The sequence below is a fragment of the Crassostrea angulata genome, chromosome 8 (genome assembly GCF_025612915.1).
Source record: "Crassostrea angulata isolate pt1a10 chromosome 8, ASM2561291v2, whole genome shotgun sequence".
Classification (NCBI taxonomy): Eukaryota; Metazoa; Mollusca; class Bivalvia; order Ostreida; family Ostreidae; genus Magallana; species Magallana angulata.
Window position 1 is genome coordinate 51,060,942 of NC_069118.1, and position 26,117 is coordinate 51,087,058.

At 33.4% G+C, this 26,117-nt stretch overlaps 1 protein-coding gene across 1 annotated transcript; it reads right to left on the reverse strand.

Moving 5' to 3' along the window:
- Positions 1 to 17,059: 17,059 nt before the first annotated feature.
- LOC128161557 (metalloproteinase inhibitor 3-like) lies at positions 17,060 to 19,374 on the reverse strand. The gene is made up of 5 exons (XM_052824867.1): positions 19,215 to 19,374; positions 19,017 to 19,108; positions 17,993 to 18,104; positions 17,766 to 17,867; positions 17,060 to 17,360 (listed from the first exon to the last, which is right to left on the reverse strand). The coding sequence occupies exons 1-5, from the start codon at positions 19,315 to 19,317 to the stop codon at positions 17,143 to 17,145; spliced, it is 627 nt and encodes a 208-aa protein (XP_052680827.1). The 5' UTR covers positions 19,318 to 19,374; the 3' UTR covers positions 17,060 to 17,142.
- Positions 19,375 to 26,117: the final 6,743 nt, after the last annotated feature.

A 26,117-nucleotide genomic window follows, 5' to 3' on the forward strand; every position in this document is an offset into this window, starting at 1 on the left:
TAAATTTTTAATAAATGAACGCCTGTCCCGAATTTGTTTTTTAATTAAATCGACACATCACATGATTCTTAATTAATTCCTTAAAATTAAATATGTTTTAAAAATATGCGTGTCGTGAAAGTTGGCATTTCTTAAACTACATATTAACCCTTATGTATTTAAGTACACATTTATTTAAACAATTTTTTTTAACATTTCATGAACATTGTGAAGAAAATAGAAGCATGTATAATAACTTGTATTACTAAATTTTAGATTTAGAAAGTACAGCAACATAAGGAGAAAATTCTTACATCAATGAAGATGATTGGATCTGACCGTATTGCTCTCAAATACATCGACGAATGGCTGAGGAACCCAGGAGTAGAGCCCCCCTAAAAAACAGTTCAGAATCATTGTTAAAAAAATGATGTCTCCCATGGTTAATTATACCCCCCGCAAACAAAGTTTGGGGCGGGGGGGGGGGTATATAGCAATTACTTTGTCCATCTGTCCTTGTCCATCGTGTCCGGTCCATATCTATGGGGAAACTTTGGAAGTTCTTACTTCTCAAAAAGATTGCTTATGACCTAAGGGTGTGTCTTGACCTTGACCCAAGGTCATTCGGGTAAGGTCAAGGTCACTGGCAGAAAAAATGCAAAATTCGTGTCCGGTCCATATCTTTTTTATGGAGAAACATTGGAGGTTTCTTACTTCCCACAAAGATTGCTTATGACTTAAGGGTGTGTCATGACCATGACCTAAGGTCATTCGGGCAAGGTCAATGTCACTGGCAGAAAAAATGCAACATTCGTGTCCGGTCCATATCTTTCTTATGGAGAAATGTTGGAAGTTCTTATCACACAAAGATTGCTTTTGACGTAAGGGTGTGTCATGACCTTTACCCAAGGTCAATTGAGGAAGTTCAAGGTCATTGTTTCGAAAATGCTAAATTTTGTCTGTGTCATTTCTTGTCTTAATGGAAATATAAGAAGCTAAAAGAACTATATATGATATTAGTCAAATTTGGCCCCCATAATTCGCTATTTTTAAAATGATTCAGGTACAATAATTTGTTGTGATATTTCATAAAAGAGTTGACATAAAATATGTTTTTCATCTATTTATTTGATTTATATGCACTCACTGGCAGTATATGACGTCAGAAGTTACGCTATTTTTACAATTCATTCAAAATCAGTCAAATATTGACATTTTTCTTATCTTTTTTCGAATGGGAAAGATAGAGCGACTCTTTGAACAAGAACGAACTTTTTGTCACTTATAAGTATAGGATAGATACATCTTTGGTGAAAATATTTTGTTTGTTCATGCAGTCGCTTAATGTTTTCTTAAGAAAAAACTGCTTCAAAACAAGCCGTTTTATGCTAAAAATGAGAAAATGGCGGGAAAAGGTAAACTTTATGATGTCATATATTTAAATTGTGGGCACTAAAATCAAAATGAAAATTATGAAAAAACTTCAAATGTATATTTGTATATATAAAACAAAGAATTGCAGTAAAATGACAATGTTCATTTAAAGGGGCCATTTTAGGCTCAAACTATATATAGTCCTTTGACACAAAGCTTGCTCTTCTCAGGCCACATAACATTATTTTTAGATTTTCATCCCCGTCTCCCTGAAAATGGCCTGCCCCAATGGAATTTTTATTTGGAAAAAAACATGTGTGGTAAAAAAATTTCGGAAAAAATCGTGCTCAGTTTACCAATCATTCAAAATGTTTGAATATTAAATGGCTGCTTGACATGTGAATTTCATTTGATTCGAGTTTGATTTGAGTCATGGTTGTTAAAGGAAGGATGCAAATGTCCTCATGCATTAACAGTTAACTTAAAATGAAATGGAATTAAAGGAAAGAAATTGGTTTGTTTACTCCTATTAGCATTAAAAGTTTAAAAAAATAGAGCAGTTGTTATTTATAGAAAATGGTCAGTGAAATAGATTCATCCAACAGTTTCTATAATATCACAAATACACGCGTTTTGATTTCTTTCTTAGCGGGGGGGGGGGGGGGGGTATCAATTCTTAGCTTGCTCACAGTACTTCTAGTTTAAATATAAGCTTCAAATCAAGGAAAACTAATAAATCGTCGAAAACTGACTTGTTTGCAATGCAAGGACATTTACAAATTGTATTTCTGTAGAAAAAGGAGTGAAAGTTTTTATAAAAATTCAGACATTTCATTTCCTTTAGCATTAGATTATAACCAAATGTATTACTTCATGAAAGAAATTATCCAACTGATATGACCTTTTGGACTAGCCAGACTGGTGTATCGATGCATCGATTTATTGGTTTATAGATATTGCAATTGTTGTTGATCACTTTACCTAAAAGTCCGTCAATATTCTTCAATATTCTCAAGTTCATCTGTTGCTACATATTAAGAAGGAGGGAGGTCATCTCTCACCCCTCCTTACCTTATTCGCTCCAGAGTGTGGGCATTTTTTGCTCTCAGAATACGTGTAAAAGTATTATAATAAAGTACAGTAATAAAATCTGATGTAAATGCCGAGTTCATTTACATGCATCATATTTTCGCTATTCAGTTCTTAGATAAATTATAACATATAGCAATTTCCATCAAAACGATTGTCAACTCCCGTGTTAATTAAACCAGCGGTTGATCAAACACTTAAGGAGATAACGTACAGGTATTCAATATCATATTTTCATAAGACGATATTTGCAGTGAACTTTTGCTGTTACAACTGTAATTATGTTTGTAATGAATATTACAATTTTCACCATTTTGTATCGCATATACATGTATTGTGCGCCCATAAGGTAGCTAAAGTGTACTATATTGTCCTTCTTAAAAGCTTGATTATTTCAACAAAATTGGAGAGTATGGACATTAACAGTAATAAAAAATTATGCATAATGTCAAACTGATTTGAATCCATTTCTTGTTATCCCTTAAAAAACAAACTAACATAGACTGAAGATTAACAGAGATACAAAATGTATAGGTGGGTAGCTTTCCTTATATTTAAATACTAACCATCATATGCCAACACTTTAGATCATTTAGGACCATGAAATTAAATAGGTAATTTTAAATTATTTTATATAAAATAACTATACGATTATCTTGCAATCTAGGGACTGTCTATAGAACACACCATCTGAGTAAATTACGGATAACAACAAAGTCGGTATCAAATAAATGCGACCAATAAATAGACACCCTCGTATTGTAAAACTATGTATATCTGAGAACAAATTTACTCTACTTTAAACAAACAAAGCCTTAGGTTTTTTTCTGTAATCCACTTCCAAAACCGGATGTAAAAATAGGCATACCGATCACGATGATAAACACTATATCCGGTATTGATCTGAGGAAGATATTTCTTCTTATGGTATTAAACAGAAGTACAACATTTGAAAAAGAAGATGACAACTATTTTATAAGTTATTGTATCGCAAAAAAGTGTCGAGAAACAGACATATATAATGTATGAGGGGTCCTGATGATACTAGAGGAAAGTGTTGATCTTTCGGACGGGTTTGATATTTCGGACAGTCAGTAAAAATCCGTATAACGTACAATTTTGTTGTCGTTTGTTCTAAATTTAAACTATATTTTAAGTTAATGTATTTACTAAATGGAAAACACTGAATTTAGTGCGCAAGCCCAGCTTCACTATGATAGGTTGTCATTTATTTAAAACTTTCACTACCTGTGTCCGATTTTAGAACACAACTTTGAAGAAGGTCTGAATTCGTATTTAAATACCTCATTTTCAGTGTAAATAAAAATTCAGTGAATGACAGATTCTTTTTTGATTTTATAAAAAAAAAAAAATTGAAATCGTATTTCAAGTTTGTTCTGTATATTTTATATATTTTAAATTCTAAAAGCAGGATTTTTTTTCAACTCACTGGCAAGGGAGGGTGGTCAAATAACAAGGAAGAGAGACACAAATCATATAAGGGGAAAAATAATGTTTCTAAATAAAATTACTTTCTTATTTTATTTAGAAAGAGTGGCAAAAAAGAGGAAGAACATTTATCAAAACTACAACGCACAACACATAGAAAAAGCTGTCTCTGCAGCGATGGCTTAAATGTATGTTTAGAAAAGCATCCATGCAGTATTCAGTTCCAGAAGCAACCATTCATGGTCATGTTTCTGGGAAGATTGCGCCTGTGGCGGCTTAACCATGAAAGCCGCCTGCCATTCCCGTTAAAATCGAATCCAAGGTTCTTAAGTCAGGCCGCCGATATGGAATTTGGCATAAGTAGAGGAATGCTTAATTTAATCAAAGACAGGACAACTGATTAACTGTTTAAAACTTCTTACCCCTTTAATGATGGTCTTCCTTGGAATATGTAGACGAGAAGCTTAAAGTCGAGGCATCCGGAACTGGTAATCAAAAAGCCGGAAAAGCTATCCACAGCTAGTTCCAGGATGCTGAACCGGAGGTTGTGTCAATGTATTTCAGGGTTCTTGACCAGTTTGCGACAGTCTTCCTCTACATGACAAACCAGAGTGTATTTAGAACTGTGATGAGAAATTTTCCAGTTTGAACCTTCCCCTGTGTTTGTCTGTACCAGAAAAGGATTTTGTTCCCTTCCTAGCCGCATCTTTATTTCGCGGGAGGGCTTTTCTGTTCTCGCTTCTATTAATGAACTTGATGCACGGATGCATCCCATGGTTGTTGCAAAAGGAAAGACGAGACAAAGTCTGGAGTCCTTTCAACAGCTGATGGTCCTCCGGATATTGTCTGTACATTCTTGAAAAAAGGCGTAGATGACTAATGCTGTTGCAATTAGGAAGCAGTGATTTAGGGAGTTTTTTGCTCAGTCAATAAGCTAAAGTCCAAACTGTAAGGAAGCTTAATTTACCAATCATCAATGACCTTGAAAATGCTGTTGCATCTGGCAGAAACAAGGGCATTAGGGCCAACAATGGAACCCAAGCAAACTCCATCCTCAAGGCCAAGAAGACATATAAAAAGCTTTATTTCATCCACTTGCTATGTGACGTGTGTACGTCTCTAGCTTCCTTGACGAGAACCTTTGAGAGAGAAGAGGTTGATTTGTCCATCATATAACCCAGGGTGTCAGACACCATTACTGCTCTGAGGAAGATGAAAGATGTCCCTTTGACAAGCCGTGCTGCATCTGTAACTGAGAGGGCATAGAAAAGAAGGGAAACAACCCAAAGGAAAAGATAAAATCTACGAAAGAAACTGTATTGTGTTTAGTGTGTATGCGAGAGAATGATAGTGATATGAAAGGTGAGGCATGGGTGTATTTAAAATGTATCCCCAAAAGCATTGTTTTTATGAAAAAACAATGTAATTCCTTCTGTCCAATTAGCCCACTCGTGGTTATCAGATTAAACTTATTAAAAAATAATTGATGGATTTGTATATATTTGACACTAATTATAATCATTAAAACATGCTTTTGACTGGATCTAGAGGCCTTAGTGTGCTTATTCGTGTATTATCGAACATGTTTCGTGGTGTTTAAATGTGCGTGGGGGTCACGAAAAGTCCCTATGATACATTAAAACTATTCCGGAATGTTCGTTGAAAGGATTGCTATATAACATTACTACCTGCACATGGTAAATGGTGAGCATTTCCGAAAAACACACAGTAGTTCTTTCCCCTACATGTAAAAGCGAAGTAATATATTTATTGTGTCAACATAATTCGAGTATCATAATTCAAAATATTTTGCATAATTTGAAATTATATTATTCAATATGATTAATTTAGAATTAAGCAATTGATTTCCACTTTTTGTTTAAAAGAACATACATCAACTTTGAACGAAGAGTTGACGAAAACGAAATTTACTTCGTCCCTGTACATGTTTATTTTTAATCTTCCGTAACCATAGAAATGTTCTTTTTCTGTTATTTTCTGCATGTTATCTGGAAAATGAAGAAAAAAAAATAATCAATAAAAAAAAGAATATTAAGATAAGTAAATCACTCAGCTACACAAATACAACTTACATAATTACATGACGTATATAAATTTTACATACTGTTTCTTAATACATCATGTTTTATTAGGTACTAAAACATGCAGTCCAGGTCCATTCTTTCTATGGGGGGAATATCGTCCCAAGGCCGAGTGTATTGACAGGAATTTGTGCTCATAATAGCGCCATTATAAAATCCTATAAGAGTATTGTATTATCATTTTCAATTAAAACTTTCTCTATAAAATTATATTGATCACTACGATTATATTTGTTACAAATGGTATTAGAGGTGCATTTACAATTAACACTACTATTATATTTGGTTTTATTCTTGAGATTGTTTTATTTCATAACATTGTATGCAATTTAATAATCAACAATTACGTTATTGTTTACAGTGCTGCTATTCTGAAAGTTGGAAAGGATAGGATAGGATAGGATGCAGGACAAACGATACATGATAGAAATATAAAAGTTAAGTTCTATCCTATCCTATCCTGCATCCTGTAGCCAATCAGATTCGAGTATAAATTTCAGCGTTATTTTGCGAAACGAAAATTGGCTGAACAATGTATTTTCTTTGTCATTATAATACGTTTTACAAGTTAAACCATTTAAGAATAATTATCATATCAAGAACGCGGTGCATAACATTGATGCGCGCTAAAACGTCGGCGCTATATCTTTGTCAATTCGTACGCAAGTACGGAGTTACTGCGAGAATTCGATGCAACATTTGACAACGTCAGAAACAGATTTCTGTATTTACTTCATTTAAAGTCTACAAAGTAATAAAAGCTTGAATTTATAAACGACCAATTAGGCATTTTAAAAGATAAACATGTATACAAGAAACAGAAATTGCTTCACGTTTCATATAATTTCTTCGATGCCTAATAACAGGTACGCATATTTCTGTCCGATATTAACCTGAACATACCGAATTATTAAATGTTAGCTAGCTATAAATGCTTAAGAGTTTATACTTTAAAAAGAACTCCGAGCGGTTTAACTATAAACGATGTAAACTTCCTAAAGGAATTATTTATTTCCAGATCGTGTTTTCATTTATCGCCGAACTAATCGCTCGAATAATGATAATTACGCTCAGTTATACGCGATAAGAAAATAATTTGATAAAAATATGTAACTAAACAGTTCCTCAATAAGTGCATCGAAGTTACTTATCTGTTTTTATGCATAAATATAATAAAATCAAAAACAGAATTGTGCTAACTTGTTTGTAGTACTAGCAAGAGTTATTGCTCTTTGCTTCGTATCATTTTTGTGAGTTATCATCCCTTGGCGGAAGTTCATTTTTTGCCTTTCCTTTTCCCAGAAAAACACTTCATAAACGGAGTTTTTTTTGTGTATTTCTGCACGACTTTAGAACAATTTACCATATGCTCCATGCTTGTCACCTCACCATTTATTTACCAAATGATCATAGACATTCTCTACCCAACATATGAAATAAAACAGTATAATTTGTGAAGTCTTGGTTTGCTTGGTATACGTGGCACTAAAAGAATCGCTTACCTGTTTGTTTACGTTATTGTGTCCATCCCGCGTACGATTTAATTTTACCGTAGCACAGGTAAGTAAGTTATCCCGCTCGAAGAAAATTCGGTTTAAAGATGTAATTATTCATTTTGATTACTACATTAATTGATAAAACCATTTTATTCTTTAATTTCGTTTCATTTAACTTGCTTTCCTATATTTTGAAGGTATAGGATAGGATAAATCTAAATTTGCAGGATAGGATATAGGATAGGATAGTTTTGTCAACTTTTACGATAGCAGCACTGTAACTACAATCATTACCGGAAATGACGTATAGTCTTTGGTTCAAACGTATTCCACAGAGGTGGCCACCTATGTAGGCCCGTACTTGAACAAAGGAAAACCGTTGTATAGGTCGATTTGCCTGTTTGTAAATTTGCGAAATTAGAAGCTACAAATATGTATTGTTTTGTATGTTGAACCTTGAATTAATTGAAGTCATCAGCGTAAATAAAAACTGCTCTATTGTTTTGGGGTTGTTTTTGTTGACAAGATGATAACCTGCGTAAGTGCAAGAGAAAAGTTTGCTGAAAAAAATTGAAAGACAACGACCGCATTTAATTATTCAAGAATTGTCAAATCCTACAGACCGTGAAGTGTGCTACTGTAAAGGAAACATACCGTGTCGTGCAAAAAACGAACCGTACAGTTCCGAATTGAACCGTACCGTGAAAGAAACGAACAGTACCGTTCTCAAATCGAACCGTACCCTTCAAAAAAACGAAACGTGCAGTTCAAAAGACGAACATGACCGTGCAAAAAGAGTGAAATGAAAATTCATGCCAGGCCCGATCTAACACGACAAAAAACGCGCACATGTACAGTACCGAGCAATAAGCGTGCAACTTCCATCTACTGCTTGATTTACTACTGTTACTCGATGAAGATAGGCCTTTTTGCTGACAGATAATTTTAATATTATGCTTGGTTTTTGATAATGAATTAAAGTATGTATTCCTTAATTTTGCGGTGTTTTACATGTTAAATATAAACAACATTAATCAATTAGGCTTGATATTGGAATTTTAGGACCAGACTCTCTAAGCCATACCTGATCGTTGCAACCTAAAAATATTTAACAAGATACTTGTATTATAATGTTTCGTATTTTGGCGGTACAGTAAGCCTCATTAGGGTTCAAAATTACGTGTTTCTATTGTAAGCGAGATTTTATCAAAAAATCTCCTGTATGTTTGTTTCTGATATATGCAATGACAGGTTCCGGGTCATATAGCATTTTGCAAGTTGAGTCGGTTTTCAAGATGAGCCACTTCTTCAATATACGTTTTTTTTATCCTTTGGACGCTGGGGTTGAATTTTGTATCTTTTCAATTTTATTATGATGCAACCATAAGGTGTGATTAAAAGGTTCTAATCTTTCAATATCAAGTATGGTTGATTGTCGTTGTTCAATTTTATCATCCGTGTCCTGTATACAATCTCTAGGTGAGTAATTTAGTAAACGAAATGTAGTATGCATATCAAAACAATTACTATAGAATGATGTTCCATAAATAAATGTCAACTTACACCCCGCCAATCGGACATATAGAATGACCGTCACTATACAAGAACATAATTCAATCAATTACCAGTAAGTGGTACATGATTCTAACATGAACATATGTTGCTGTTTTACATTTAAAACTTCTGCAAAATCACATGCACACAACGAAGAGCTGACACGTGTCCATCAAAGGATAAATATTTCTTGGTCATTTAAAGCTATGGATTGATTGTTATACCCCCGATCCGAAGGAGAGGGGGTATACTGTTTTACCCTTGTGTGTGTGTCTGTCTGTCCGTTCGTAACAAAACTTTCTGTCGCATTTATCTCAGCAGCTATTTATTGCAGATGCTTGAAATTTTTACACAGTGTTTGTTAAGGCATGCCATACCGTGGGATATATTTTTGTACCAATCGGACGTCAACTTCCTGTTAAATGACGACTTTTTTTTTTATTTTTTAACCAAAATTTTCAAACAAATTTTTGTCAAAGATTTCTCAGCAACTGTTTATCGCAGATGCTTGAAATTTTTACACAGTATTTGTATAGGCATGCCATATCGTGGGATGTATTTTTGTATTAATCGGACGTCAACTTCCTGTTAAATGATGACTGTTTATTTTTAACCAAAATTTTCAAACAAATTTTTGTCAAAGATTTCTCAGCAACTGTTTATTGCAGATGCTTGAAATTTTTACACAGTATTTGTATAGGCATGCTTTATCGTGGGATGTATTTTTGTACCAATCAGACGTCAACTTCCTGTTAAATGAGTACTTCGTTTATTTTTAGCCAAAATTTTCAAAACAAATTTCCATCAAAGATTTCTCAGCAACTGTTTATCGCAGATGCTTGAAATTTTTACGCAGTGTTTGTTAAGGCATGCCATATCGTGGGATATATTTTTGAACTATTTGGACGTCAACTTCCTGTTAAATGAGTACCAGTACTTTGTTTATTTTAGCCAAAATTTTCAAAAATATTTTCGCCAAAGATTTCTCAGCAGCTATTTATCGCAGATGCTTGAAATTTTAACACACTCTTTGTTTAGGCATGCCATATTGTGGGATGTATTTCTGTACCAATTGGATGCCAGCTTTTTGTTAAATGTCGACTTTGCTTATTTTGCATATTCACATCAGAGCGGGGGTATCACTAGTGAGCATTGGCTCACAGATATCTTGTTTAAATCTACATTGTATAATATCTTTAAAGAAATTTGTTGTATGTACATGTATAATTATATGTATTAACGCAATTAACAAAACCTGATCGTCATATTTTGACTATTCTCCCGATGTAATATCAGGTTAGAGAAGCGATGACGGGTAAGGTGTGACCTGTTTATACGAATAAGTGCAGGAATACAGAATCAATTATTGAATTTAATAAAAATCCGCCTGTCGAGTAATTTTACTACGGTTAATTATTGTTGAAATTTCAGGAGTGAAATACAATTTTTCTTTCTTATCTAATTAATTTTCCGTGGTTTTTTTTTATTGTTTATTCGTTAGCAGAATTTCGACCAAATAAATAAAGAACTTTTTTTTACGTTACAAATAAAAGATTAGGTAGATGGTGTTAATAACAAACTGTCATAATATGAATGAAGAAACAGAGAGATGCTTTTCAAATTATAACTGGCCAAAACTCATCGGATAAAAGACAGAGCGATATTTTAGCATTTTAAATGAAATAGAAATATTTGCAGAACGCGAATACTAGTATGGAAGTAGAAAGATGTGGAAAATGATCAACAGGCCGAAATTTAAAAAAAAATCACACTAAATTAAACTAAAAAGAAATATCGAAGTAAAGTAAAACCCGTTCTCCTAAGTAATTATTTTAATAAGTACATTATTTTAAGTCAAAACAAATAATACTATTCAAACTGTCAACCGTCTCAAAAAGCCATAAAGCTTAACACAATTCAAAACAGAGCAAACATGGACCTCTAAATAGATAAGGGGTAGGATCTGGGGCTCGTAACATGTAGCCCGCTAAGATTTTGACTAAGTAGGGTCAGAAGTAGGACTTAGGCGGAATCTTAGGACCTACATAAGTGATATTAAGTATGTATTCTACTGTAACATAAAGCATTGTCCTGGTTATGTTTAAAAGTAAAAACGAATTATCCATTATTTTTATAGAATTTGAATGTATTGGTAATAATTCGTTTTCTTAGGTTGATATATTTATTTAAAGATACAAATGCTTGGTATTGTTTGTTATCAGATGGAGTAGAAGATAATGTACAGACACCCAAATATAAGGTGGCATGAGTGTAAATATATTTACCTACAACTTTCGTCGTTTTTAAACGTCCTATTTAAAATTTAACAGGTTTTGGGAATTTACATATGATATACAATATTATGATTACGTATATTGTAAACTGACTTACGTGTTTACAACCTATTCAGCACCTAACTTGCATACTATATGGAAAATGTTACAGCTCATTACAAACAATGCTTATGTTTATTTCAATTAAATCAAAACATTGATATAGGTGAATTTCAAGATAATACTTTTGTTTAAATTATGTTATAAATACACTGTATTTACATGCTGAATTGAAATAATTAACAAATAAACTTCTACATTTGTTTAAAACAAACTTAATCCACCTCTTTCGGCAGTCTAAGTTTAGGGAAAATTGTCCTAGCTAAGCAGTCTTCTAGTTACGGAATTAGGTATAAGAATGTACTTAAGTCCTACTTAAGCACTGTCTTAGACTTAAGTTCTCTTTATATTAGGAGTCCCATGTGCCTAGGAGTAGTAAGCATCACCTGCCGTGTGTTCATGTCGTGATCATAAAAGACGGAAGAAACCGTTCGAGATATAAATAATGGTCTAACAAGTATGAATAACGTCAGTCAACTTGTGTCTTAATGAAACATTGTACTTGCTGACAAGGTCATTGTATCGACCTTAAGAACTTGCGTACAATGATTTTGTTCCAATAATTTGTTTTTAGAAGCCTCACTCGTTTCAGAATTCGTTCGTATGTAAATTGAGCTCTTGCATAACGAAATAAGAGGGGATGATCATAGTATATTGCTACATAAGTAAGGGAAGATGACTATTGAAAAATTTAAAATCATCACGTTTATCATAGCCTATAGTTTTATCGCTTGGTAACCTTAACGACTAAAAATGGGTGAACGGATAAAAATTCTAATTTTATATATATAGAATGAAATTATACCTTATATAGATACAGAAAAAAATGCTTCTCAAAATCACCATCTTGCTCAAGTCTATAGGACAAATTTAAGAAAGCGTTCAGGCCACACCCACCTCATTAATAGAGCACGCAAAACGTTCAGAAAACGTGCAGCTATTTTTTCAGCTAATTATAAGCGTACCGTGCAAGAAGCGAAAAGTACCGTTCACAAAACGAACCATACCGTTTACATATTGAAATGTAACGTGCGAAAAGTACCTTCCATAAAGCGTACCGAACCGAACCGTGCAACTGATGTGGTAGCCCGTTTCAGGGTTTGTACATTTCTGTGTGCTGTTTGGATCATTATCGAATAAATATATTCATTAACTGTATATGTACGTACTCACCATTAGAATTAATTTCATATCATTCCAAAGTGTCATTGTGATATAAATACCGAGTGATTTACATCATCCAAAGTCTGTGTACCAGCTAACATTTAGTTTTGCTTTCTTTGGGTAATTTATTGAAGAGGATTTCACAGTAATTCCATTTTAAGAAAAAATGCATTATCATCTCATGTGTTGAAATCTCAAAGTTGTAAGCAGTTTTGTTGCAGAGCTTTCGTAGTTAAGCAGCGAAATGCATTTATTCATATTTCATTTCCGAAAAGTTTTGACCTACCTTATACACCTGGTCAACAAAGACAGTATATATTCTTTCATCGTTTGGAGGGGTTCCGCGTGGCTGCATCCCGAGCACATAACCTCGGAAAGCTTAAAAATTTGACAAGTCATCAGACACTGAAGTTGAAAGGACAGCTCACTTGGAATATCTAATTGAATAAACACGTGTAACAGCCCTTCACATACCAAATACATTTTATTTTAGGAAGACCCATTGTTTTGGAAACCTGTGTCAAACCAAACTTTTTTTTTAAATTTGAACAATTAAGGTCAGATGACATGGTCCTCAGTTTTATATAATTTTTTCCAGGAATTTGTTGATGGTTTACTACTATTTAAACAAGCTTTCTTGCAAAAAATTATGGTACCTTACCAGGCATTTCTGTAAAATACTAGATTATGCAATTCCCTATATAATTTTCTTGAAAATACACTTGAATTGCTGATATAAAAACAAATACATATACAGCAGAGCAACATTCACTATATTGGAACTCTATCTCGGCCGGGGTGGGGCATTGAACTCACGACTTCAAGAACCGTTACGCTTCTGGCAGTGAGCGACCACGGTTCTATCCACTCGGCCATCTAGACAGACAACCTCAAACAATTAAATTTTAATCATTTTTAATTTAATTGTAAAATTAATATTTTTTTATTGGAACTCTTTATTATGAGGAGATACAAAAAAGATTTTCGAGGAACGTGTCGTCTGACCTTAAAACAACCTATAAACAAACTAAGGAGGTCAAATTTTTTATTTCTTTGCGTGTTTGTTTTCTTACAGTAGATCCAAGGTCCAAAAATTCAACAGCAAAAGTTTAAAACAATAGATACTGATCTCGTAATTTATTAAATAATGCAGACAAACACATTCAATAAGATTATGATTTTAGAAAATCTGATAATAGTCGTTAAATTAATCTCATTGATTTTCTACAGAACGTTTCAAAAAACATTACATAAAATTTTTTTCTTCACACAACTTAACAAAAAATTTGAAAAAATAAGCCAATTTACCAAAAGCGGTTCAAACATATTTATTACTTAATGCTTTTTTGTCAGAAAGAAAGGACCAAACACATTCCATCTTGAAATTAAAGGCATAGTTAGTTTCATTACCATAATTCTTTAAATAATTATTAACTTTTAATTGAAAAGTTTATCATTAACAACCAATTATGGCGTAAAATTTATTTATCAATTATGGAAGAAAATCAATCTTACAAAAATCCGAATTGCATCCGTTGGTTGGGATCATATCACATCTGCAACAATGAGCGTATCCCACACAAAGGGTTAAAACGGAAAACAAGATAACAACAGCCTTCATTCTTACGTACAGATGCCAGAACGATCTCAATAGATTCATATGTTATTGTTTTAAATACAGTCGACATCCATATAATTGGCTTTTTCTTAGAAAAATAGTTTAAAGCTTGTATGTTTCAGGTTTGATTGATAATTTTAGAAAATTTAAAGATTTTACAATGATTTATTACCATTTTGAAACAGATAAATCATTGTCATCATATTAGAAGTTTGAAGGAAAACTGAAAAGTAAAAGGAATGACGAAAATATTTTGACAAGCATTATGTTTCAAACTTAATTACTTGTATTTTGATGATGTGTACACAACATTCTGTCAAACAAACATCGTCTCTTGATTGGAAATACATAATATTCTTTAAGGTGCCTCACTTAACCTTGAAATAGTTTCTCAACTCGGCAGAGTATTACTTGATTTTGATAGAAAGCATGATGGATAAGAATTTTTCAAAAATGTCATTCAGTAAACATGAACAAAAGCTCCAGGTGGAGTCAAACTAATGATCTGCAGTTCACAAGCATAATACTTTAACAACTGAGCTATGACGATACACATCTGAATCGATTGATACAAACAGTTTAACAAAACATTTAAATCGCCATTTTGTGACGTAGTGTCTTAAAAAGTATACAGCTCTGTGTAGTAAAGTACCTTAACCTCGTGCAAGTCAAAGGCAACATAATACGGCGCGACAACTAGGTGCCGACGTCAATATAATCAAAATCCTCTTTAGTTGTTTTTTTTTATTTATATTTTAATACACAAGTATTTTGTAAAGCACTTTGCTTCGGATAATCCATATTTCAAAACACTTTAAAAGTTAACTTTATTACCAACATCTAAATTTATGAAGGTAATAATTAAATTATCATTCATAAAACTCTGGATCGTACATGTAAATAATTAAATCTTTTAAACAATCTTCAATAGTTAAAGCTAACAAGTTTGAAAAATTTAGTAATTTCTTTCGACAAATACATTGTGAGTAGCTGGCCGTCAATTAATTTGCTCAGTTGCATTATGGCGTGAGAGACCACCACCAACCTTTTTACCTTGCACAACTTGTATATCAGAAATTAGAAATTCATTTAATTTAGTGCGATTACCATTTGGTTTCTTCGGCTGTTGATTATGAATTTCTTACATGAAAGGATTGACCCGATATATGGCTTCGAATTTGGTCCTTCGCTTAAAGATACAGTACCTAACAACATAACACAACAGCAGACCCCAACTAATCCCCGGGTGTACTTCCGGGGTTTACTATGGGTCTGCTCTTTGAAATTTGCGTTCACTCAGGGTTTCCTTTAGTCCACACGGGGTTTGCTTTTTGGGGTCCACTTGATGCATTTAGGTAGTAATCAGACCAGTCTTTTATTTAACCGCCTTACTGCCTGTAATTCCTGCCCCTGTATATTCCAAATACACATCTAGCGTCTGCTAGCGTATGCCTCTGATCGTAGTTTCTTTCTGTGTCTACTATTTGTTATGCCCCCTTCGAAGAAGGATGGGCATATTACTTTGTTGCTGTCTGTCGGTCGGTCGGTCCACCAACAGTTTCCATTCATTGTCGTCGCAGAGGCTGAACATTCAGGTTTAATTTATTGCCTGACGTGTTTTGATCTTAACACAAATCGTAACCGCTGACAAGACTTCCTGACAAGTTCCTGAAAATAATCGATAAATTCGATTTAATGTTTTTTGAAGTATTGTTTTTCAAGGACACTTATTCAATATAGTTCAATAAAGTCTCGTTCAACTAGAAGCCCGGCTGTCTCCGTAAAACCCCTGTCACACCAGTGCTGCGTCCTCACGGCGATCGCGCTGTGTCCTTTAATAATGTAAAACGCCAAGGTAAACGCAGTAGGGTCTCCTACAGCGCCGTTCCAACGTAACGGTATCTTCGTTCGTCGCGGTTGGATAACCTAGAACATTTTAGAACGTCATGCGAAGGCGCGCACTTTAAACATGCACAAAGTTCGCGCCGTGGCTCTGCGTTCTGATAAACATGCCGTAGAAGCGTAGTAAGGTGCAGTGACAACGCCATAAGGTCTCCAACAGCACCACGACAGCTCCATTCGCGTGCACAAGGAACGCAGCTAATCACAGTGTAGACGCAGTGATAAGTCAATTGCGCTTGCATGGAGACCTCTCGGAGTCCTTTGGGATCTCACTGCGTCTCTATAGCGCTCTCAGTGCGCTTCCACGGCGTTTTAACAAGGTGTTTTTTATTTGGTTGCGTTCACACAGCGACCCCAAAGAGCTGTTGCTGCGTTCATCGCGCTCTCTTCACGTTTCTTTTGCGTTAATTGGCGTTTGAACCGCTCCTTCACGGCGTCTCTAGTGCGTTGTCATAACGACCACGAAAACTCGAACAATGGCTGGTGTACATTAGCAAGCGATGTAGTAATTATCAAACTGGATGTGGATGACTATGTAAAAAGTAGCATTTGCTAATATTCCAGGGCCTATCAAAGGACAAAGATAAAATTCATGTCATTTGGTTCCGATGTCTTCACATCTTTTCTATGTTTTCTAACAACTAATAACGGATCTTTTTTTGTAGACCTGACTACTGAGTGTTTTGTCCTAGTCCTTCACAAATTATTTAGAAGTAGTTACGTTTTAATGTTATTGGTTGCAAAATATATATAAAGGCGCGTTTTATGATGAATTGTTTTGTATCAACAGAATGGTTATCATGTCAGGAAACAGATTTGGGTCACAGACTATTTCTTAATTAAAAAGCTTATAAAACAATATCTGTAAAACACAATGCCACAAACATATTGACAGGACATACACAACTAAGCTCCTGTTTTTGAGGCATAAAAAATCTATTTTTTAGGCATTTATAGATGTTTTATTCTACATATGTATATCTCATCTAATCTTGCAATAAGATATTTTGTTGTCAAATTAACTAATAATATCCTTTATTTCCGGAACGCTTTCCTTTCCTCCCGCCATTCTTCCAAAATCGTTCGCGGCGTCTGCCGTAACCTTTTCCGCGACGTCTGCCGTAACCTTTGTTGCGACGTCTGCCGTAACCTTTACCGTATCGTTTGCCTTGGCGTCTCCCATATCTTTTTTGATTACGTTTTCGGCCAAATATGTATTGCTTTTTTCCATAGACTTGCGCTGAAATGAAGGTAAATGTGAAGATAAAAATCTTCAATCTATTTAAGTGTGAACTAACTTTTTAAAATTAGCAGTTATGATAATCGATCTTGAAAACACTGTAACTAAGTATTTATGACTCTTTCAAAAATGTTTCTCGGTTTCAACTTATTTCATCTTTTTTGAGGTCATTCAGATAGGTGGACTATTACAAAGAGCACAAGATCAGAGACAGCATTACAATAAGCAATCTGTGTAATACCTGGTATTTCCATAAAAAGATACTGAATGTTATTAATTTATCCGGTATTTGAAAAATGTCGAAACTAAAACAAGTACGTCATTTTACATCTCAAAAATAATTTTAATTCCTAATTGGAATCACAGAACTCGCTTTGCAAACGTTGGTGTTAACACAATACTCACGTTTCTTGCAGTAAAGGGATTTTCTCTTTTTCAATGGAATGGATTTCCATAATCTAACAAACTGGCAAGAGTTGGTTCTTAAAATGTTTCCACGTGAACTTCCTGTACAGAAAATGAATGATTATCGTATGATAAAGCTCTTGACTGCATTGTGGAGTTTGTATTCTTTTCTAAGCTTCATTAGTTTTAAAATAATTTTACCAAAAAGAATGAAATAATTTATTTACCGGAAATGACATAGGTTGCTTTGGGTTTCAGGGAAACTCCACAAGCGGCGCTGGACACTGCTGATTTAATCGTGACGACTCGTCCCCGTTTCAACTTGGAATACTTCGCGCCCTGTCGTTTAATCAATTGTAGAAACAGATAATTATTTTCATTTTATAAAAGTCTTCATAGCATATATATAACACTGTGCCGGATAATTATGCCAGTGTCAAGGTGGCATTTTTGCACCCGCTTAAGGTGCAGTTCCGGAAAAATGCATGCATACCAAATGATAGACCATTGTCTAGAGAGTATATAACCACTTTTGTTTTCAGTGTGTTTCACCTGACAGGTGAGATATTTACCTTTACAAATTAATATCCCATGATAATGATAATTGCCATAGGAGAATTGATTCTCCTACAGGAAATATTGACAATCCTATAGGATTTTCAAAAAGTCCTATAGGAATTATATTTCCAATAGGAGAACGGTATTTCCTGTAGGAATTTAATTCAGACATGTAGTTTTCCTATAGGATATTAAGTTTTCCGATCGGATTTTATCAAATCCTATCAGAATTGAAATTCCTATAGGAAGTTCTTGTATTCCGATAGGAAATTTCAAATTACCTATAGGAATATTGTTTTTCCTGTGGGAAAAAATATTTTCCTATAGGAATTTACTTTTGAAAGGTAAATATCTAAACTGGCAGATGAGATACAATGATAACAAAGGTGGTTGTAAACGTCTATCATATGGCATATTTGAATTTTTTCGATATATGCACCTTAAGCGGGTGCAAAAATGCCACCTTGGCACTAGCATAATTATCCGGCACAGTGTTACATATATTTCCTGATTTGATCAATCAAAGTTACGTTACTTTCTTCGGTTAAGTCAGATTTGAGTAAAAAAATGTAGAAAATGTAAAACGATAGTTCCATTTCGAAAGAAATTCAAATCTTTATTCACTTAAGTGTGGATAAATAAGTATAACATTTTGCTAAGATACATGACAATTAAATTTATAGTTTTACTTACTTTAAAAAGTCGTCTAACAGCTACTGTGTAGATAAATTGGGCTGCTTGAGTCTTACCTACTTTCTTGACTTTGAGTACACACCCAACAATCGCTATCAAAATCATAAAATATACATCCTGTTTAGCAATACATCACGTTAAGCCATACTTTTGCTAGACTGAAATTTTCACTAAATACAAGCACTTTTTACGACATACAGTAATCTGATTTGCATCCGTTAGGAGGCAGTGGTAGACAGGTGCAGGCTTCAGAAATATACAGACTGACTGAAACCACACAAAGCAGTAACAGGCACCTCATGATTCCTGTCGTTACGCTGTTCAGTAGTCAGCAGGTATAATTAGTGAAAGAATGCATTTTCTTCTTATTTATAGGGAATATATAATCAAGGATAAATAACTTGCACACCTTTTCCTTGTAGCGTTATACCTACAACCTCTCAGTGGAATGTTAACAATTACTTTACATATTAACCAACTTAGCTTTCGGTAAATATCTTTAAAAGAATGCTTTGATTATATTGCTTAATCGATCTGCAACATAAGGATTTACAACTGTCTAAAGAACAACCACAAGTTACTTTATATTGTTACCACATGATGTAAAAATTGTCGCGATATTTGTCGGAATTTTTTTTTTGTAAGAAAAGAAGATGGGTAAATAAGGCATGAAAACAAATAAGATACTGTAAAATTAAAATATCCACTTATGTGATTTGCTTTTCTTTTTAAACCATTCAAAACAATGTATATTTAAAAAACATCGATCTGTAGACCTTAATTACTTGGAATGTGATAATTTAAATCAGTGTATGCGTATCAAAACTCCAAAATAATGTCATTTTTAGATCTTTATGCAATGTCTTTCTTTTACAGAGCGACTCTGGGCTTCATATTATTTTTATAATCTAAGTAAGGTCTAATGGAAATCAAACCGATTTCAATAAAAAGAAAACTTGGAAGTGATAGCCCTGTAGCAACCTCTAATGATACAACGTCCACTAATGATATAATGTTTCATTAGTGGTCAGGATGTTGACCACTAATGATATGATTTTATCATTAACGAACAACCTAACCGTCCGCTAATGATATAATTTCAGATTTGTATCATTAGCGGTCAAAAACCGTGACCTCTAATGATATGGAAAAAAACTGAGAAATAAGTACTACCTTGACCACTAATGATATACATTTGCACACATTTTCAATTGCATTAGTGGATGGATTTGAAACCTTTAATGATATAACATCATAAAAGATTATATATATATATATATATATATATATATATATATATATATATATATATATATATATATATATATATATATATGTTTGTTAATTATAGATTAGAACAACAAGGAATATCAATTAAAGTTGGTTGAATTAAAACTACTTAAACAATAGGGATCATGTCGTTGTAACAAAGAATATTAGCCCAAGTTCAAAATTGGCCCGCGTTTCATTTTTCAACATTGATTATTGATTCGGGGAGGGGGTGGGGGTGGGGGGCTTTTTTAAGTTGAAAACTGAGACCAAAAGTCGTGAAATGTATACCCGGATTTCATTTTTCAACATTGATTATTGATTTGGGATATTGGGGGGCCGGGGGGGGGGGGAGGAGGGGCGGGGGCTTTTCTAACGTTAAAACTGCGACCAAACGTCATTTTTCAACAGCTCAAAAAAGTTTTTTTTTCTAATCTCTGATGACCTCACACGTTGAAAATTGACCAACTACAGGTTTTTGAACTGTCTCTGAAATGGAATTTGCTCTACCTAATTATTTTGTATCTTATAAAAAATTTCAGCTCCATGTATTATTTCTTATATTGTCCGATATTCATGCCGATATGGATTTTTGTTTTTGTTTGGGGTTTTTTTCCCGATAGCAACAGTTTGTTATTAAGACTAAGAACTCTGTCTCTTGTTGTTAAACTGTGTAGATAGAGCTAAAAGGAATATATGTCAAACAACATCGTCTCAAGCCATGGTCCGGTGTCCGTTTATATATATATATATCTCCACCATGATCGTTCATGTTGACCGTGGTTTGCTAAGATTGTCAAACCAATACCGGCCGTTTATGTTATATTTCCGGTAAATCGCTTCAACTTTAATTTATTTTGAGAAGTCATGATAATTAACTGACAGCACAATAATGAGCAGTTTTCATATTTTTATCAGACAAGTCGCGATCAGTGATTATTTAATTAATTCAACTTAACAATAACTTTTCTTAAACTTGCAAGATTAACAAAATTATGATTAATAAGCTACTTATCTTGATTTGACAGAAAAAAATATTGTGTTCAATACAGATACAAACACTACACAGAAACTTTTTCGTGGGTGTGTTTAGGGAGTATTTGACATTTATGACGCATTCGCCGGCGTAACGAGGAATCTTGACCCGGGTTGAAATTTGACTCGGATATCATTTTTCAACGTTGCAAAATTGATACCAAAAGTCGTGAAATTATACCTTGGGTCAGTTTTCAACAGCTTGAAAAATATTTTTCAAACTTTTAAGGACATCGACACGTTGAAAACTGACCCTGTTGAAAATTGACTCCGACTTCAGAGTTTTGAACTGTCTTTGAACAGAAGTGTAACTTGCTCTTCACAGTTTAATTGTACATGTGTGTACTTAAAAGTTTCGGTTTCAAAACTTTAACTGTTTCATACTATACGCTATATTTGCCGTCTTGGGTAATTTGACATTTCAAAGGTTGATTTTTCTGACTTCAATCATTTAATATTTCATTTGACTGAAAACGTGGTATGTAGCAACCTCTTTTATTATACTTTCATGTTAAATACTGAAATCTGATTGGTTTAGACGCAGTTGATAATTTGTTCTATTACCCTCAGCGTTAGCAACACACTTGGCAACGGGTAACACAACGAATTGTTACATGCGCGTAATTTATGCGCGTACAGTTCGCCGTAGAATTCACGTCATTTCTATACAAAAGCAGAAAAATTTCTTTAAAATTAAGACATTCAGTATAATAAAATAAATAGTGCCTATTTGGGAGGATAACAGTTGAAATTGACACCCCTCAAAAACCATTGTCAACCTCCGCTTCGCGTCGGTTGACAATGGTTCTCTCGGGGTGTCAATTTCAACTGTTACCCTCCCAAACAGGCACTATTTATATAATGATACACTGTCCTTTAACGATATAATGTTGCATTAGTGGACAGAATGTTGACCACTAATTATATAATTTTATCAAACCCGGGTCAATTTTCAACCCGGGTTAACATTTTTTGTTACACCGACATAATCACCATTGTTGAAGTAGTTTTAATTCAACCAACATTATTTCATATTCTTTGTTGTTCTAAGGTTTAATTAACAAACCCACATATTCAACTTAACAATAAATTAGTGATTCAATTGTGCTACACACCATAATAGCAAATAGTCTTGTGTTGTCTATGGTTTAATTTTAAAATTCTTCAGAAATATTTTTTTTACAAGCTAACCACTTTGAGTTTAATATACCCGGTAATCATTTTTGGTACAAGTTAACTATATCTGGTCAATCACTCACTTCCTGTCAGCCTTACTGACCAGTCCGGTCTCACTTTGTCAATCGTCTTCAATCTTGTTAGATGCGTGCCTCGAACCACTAAGTAAGTCTTTTTTATTGAAGTAATTGCTCAAATTTGTTAGTATTAAATTGTATTTTTGAAGTATAGTTACAGATGGAAATTTATTTTACAGATAAAACATTCTTAAAAGTATGGCACACCATTATGGTCTTTAAAGTAATTTACAGTTAAAGGTATAAAGTTAAATTCTAAATTTTCCTATTTAGTTATTTGTTATTTCTATTTGTTGTAGTTTTTTACCAATATTATTCATGACGGCAACGTTTCCACACAAAATAAAATATGAAACCCGTGTGACTTTTGTTTGCGTTGTGCAAGGTTAGCTATCTGCCTGCACCAGGCAAAATAAGTCTTATGAATTGGACCTTTTTCATGTTAATAAAATCCCGCTAAAAGTTTATCAATAATGTTTTAATATCGTAAAATTGGTTTTCTTCAAACTTTCTTCAACTAAAAATATTTAGCACAACTCCTTTTTGATTAATGATAATTAATTTGGATCTTCAAGTAAACAGACGAAGTCATAAATGGTATGCATTTTGTCTGTATGCGACTATTTCAGTTCAAGTAAAAAGGCAAAATATCAGGGTAATGTCAGAATGGTGTATTTTACAATAAAGGACAAAATACATGTATATGATCAAATAACGCCCCCCCCCCCACCAAAAAAAAAATAATAAAAAAATAATTCTTATGCAGTATCGCATGAAAATCAAATCAAATATATATATATAATTTTATATTAAATTATATCATATTATATCATTAAAGGTTGCAAATCCATCCACTAATGCAATTAAAAATGTGTGCAAATGTGTATCATTAGTGGTCAAGGTAGTCCTTATTTCTCATTTTTTTTCCATATCATTAGAGGTTACGGTTTTTGACCGCTAATGATATAAATCTAAAATTATATCATTAGCGGACGGTTAGGTTGTTCGTTAATGATAAAATTATATCATTAGTGGTCAACATCCTGACCACTAATGCAACATTATATCATTAGTGGACGTTGTATCATTAGAGGTTGCTACATAGCCCATTAAACTTTTAAAATACTTATTTTTATCCCAACAATTGAACGTTTTAGAAAAATATTACAAGTCCGTAAATTCGTGACCAAAAACGCATATAGCATTAAAATAAATGCACCATGTTTTGACCGAAATGGCTCCGTTGTTAAGAGCACCAGAAATTAGTTTACCTTATAGAACTTGGCCTCTTTGGTGGTGGGCTCGATACCACCAAAACTTTAGGATTATTTTCCTCTTGTCGTTTATCAAAATATTCAAAACTGTATAAAGTTAGAATTGTCCTTTTGTAAATTTGTATTATAACATTATCAAAATCATTTAATTGGTCAAAAATTGAGTTGTAATTGATTGTTCGATTAACCCAAATGTGCATTTGCGACATCTCATTTCCCTATCTTCTTGAAATTGATTTAGTATATTTCTGAAACTATCGATTTAGACACCTATGTAATTACTACAAGCTATGAACTTGATTTAGATGGAACAGTTTTCCTCCTAAAATACAGAAGACGAGTACGTTTAATGTTTGTAATACTTCATAAGAATATACTTATTCGATGAAACAAGGGGTTGAATTTTCACTTTTTCACCTTCAGACTGGTCTGTCCGGCGATTTTGATAAAACGGCTGTCAGACAACTGATCGTATACAGATTACGTTAAACATTTATCGTAAATCACTTCATAAGCGGGGGTAAGGCAAACGACGCCATACTGCAACTTTTTCGTCAATAAATAGAAGATACCAACGGTGTTACAGTTAAATACTCGGCAATTGCAGATTTCTGGGAGTTGAATCAAGTCCTATGGAGATTTTAAATGGTAATAACGATTTGGATATTTTTGGAGTCGTATGTATTCATACGCTACAGTTCAATAAGACTGTCATTGATTTCTACAGCGGTAGCGTTTGAAATCAAGTGCAGACTACTGTGGTTTCATTAATATTCAAGGGTATCAATTTTCGTGGATAAAGTGAAAATCACAGTTTCAAGGATACGTAAATTCGTGGCCAATGACCCTTTCAATACAAAATGTTAATAGAAATTGCATTTCAATGATTATTTAATTTCATGGATCAACTCAACAACGAAATCCACGAAAATTGGTATTCAACGAATACTGATGAAACCACAGTATGCCTATATAATTTAAAGATAGAACACGTCCAGGCATAGACTCGGCTCTATTTTATTTGTTTGTTTTAGATTGGCCATGGATACTCTTTTTCAGATATGTTTCAATTACTGATATATAATGCTTCGTAAACTTTGATGGCGTTAATTCTACCTTTAAATTTATTTTACACAACATGATTCATAAAGGGTTTTTCGTACAAAGCTCGGAATTCTTGTCGAAAAGCCTTAGAATTCATGATAGAAAAAAAAATACTAAAACATTACTAACATTTAAATACACGTATTAATCTTTTAACTTTGTTAGTCTGTAAACAGAATTGAACTGTGCTATTTTTTCATTTGTGTACGTGTTAAAACACAGTTTGAGGATAGCTATGAAGTTATTACATGTACGAACAAATAAGCTTGCGTTCATCGTTTATTCTGCACTCGCGTTGTACGTGCGCTAACCGTTCACAAAATCCAGCTCAACTTTCAGACACCGTTCGTTCAGCGTTCAAGTTGGAAAGTAGACCGTTTTAGATTTTAAGTAAATAGGTTATGAACAAATGGCACCTAACATTATATAATTTTCTTATAATTAAAAATATACCCTCTTCTTATTAGTTAAAAAAGGTTCACATCTTCGCCATCTTGAATTTTATTTAAAACTCTCACATCAGTTGGAATTTTTGCTTGAAACGAATCGGTAAAGTTCTTTGGCGATTCTGTCTTTCGATCCGCCCTTCCACACACACACACACACATTTATATATATATATATATATATATATATATATATATATATATATATATATATATATATATATATATATAATATATATATAATAAAAAACTTTTAAAACGCTGTTTCAAAACATTTCGACCGTGTTACCGGTCTTTATTAGTCGGTGTTTTAAGAGTCGGTGTTTTCTTAAAACACCGACTGATGAAGACCGGTAACATGGTCGAAATATTTTTTAAAACACCGACTGATGAAGACCGGTAACACGGTCGAAATATTTTGAAATCGTGTTTTAAAAGTTTTTTATTATTCATTGAAAAAGAGACTTTGGATATAAATACATTGCAAGAGATGAAGAGAATTTCCAACAGCAGTGTTGTAATCTATTTTATGAATATTTTCATTCTTTTTGTTTCTGCAGAATGTTATTTATAGCAATCTTTTAACATGATATAGTAAAAATAACTAACAGCTAAATACAGCATTACTTATAAATCATAAATATGCCTTTATCGGTTGTACTTCTACACAATATTATCAACTTGAACATAGCATCATCAAACATAATATGTACTTTAGAT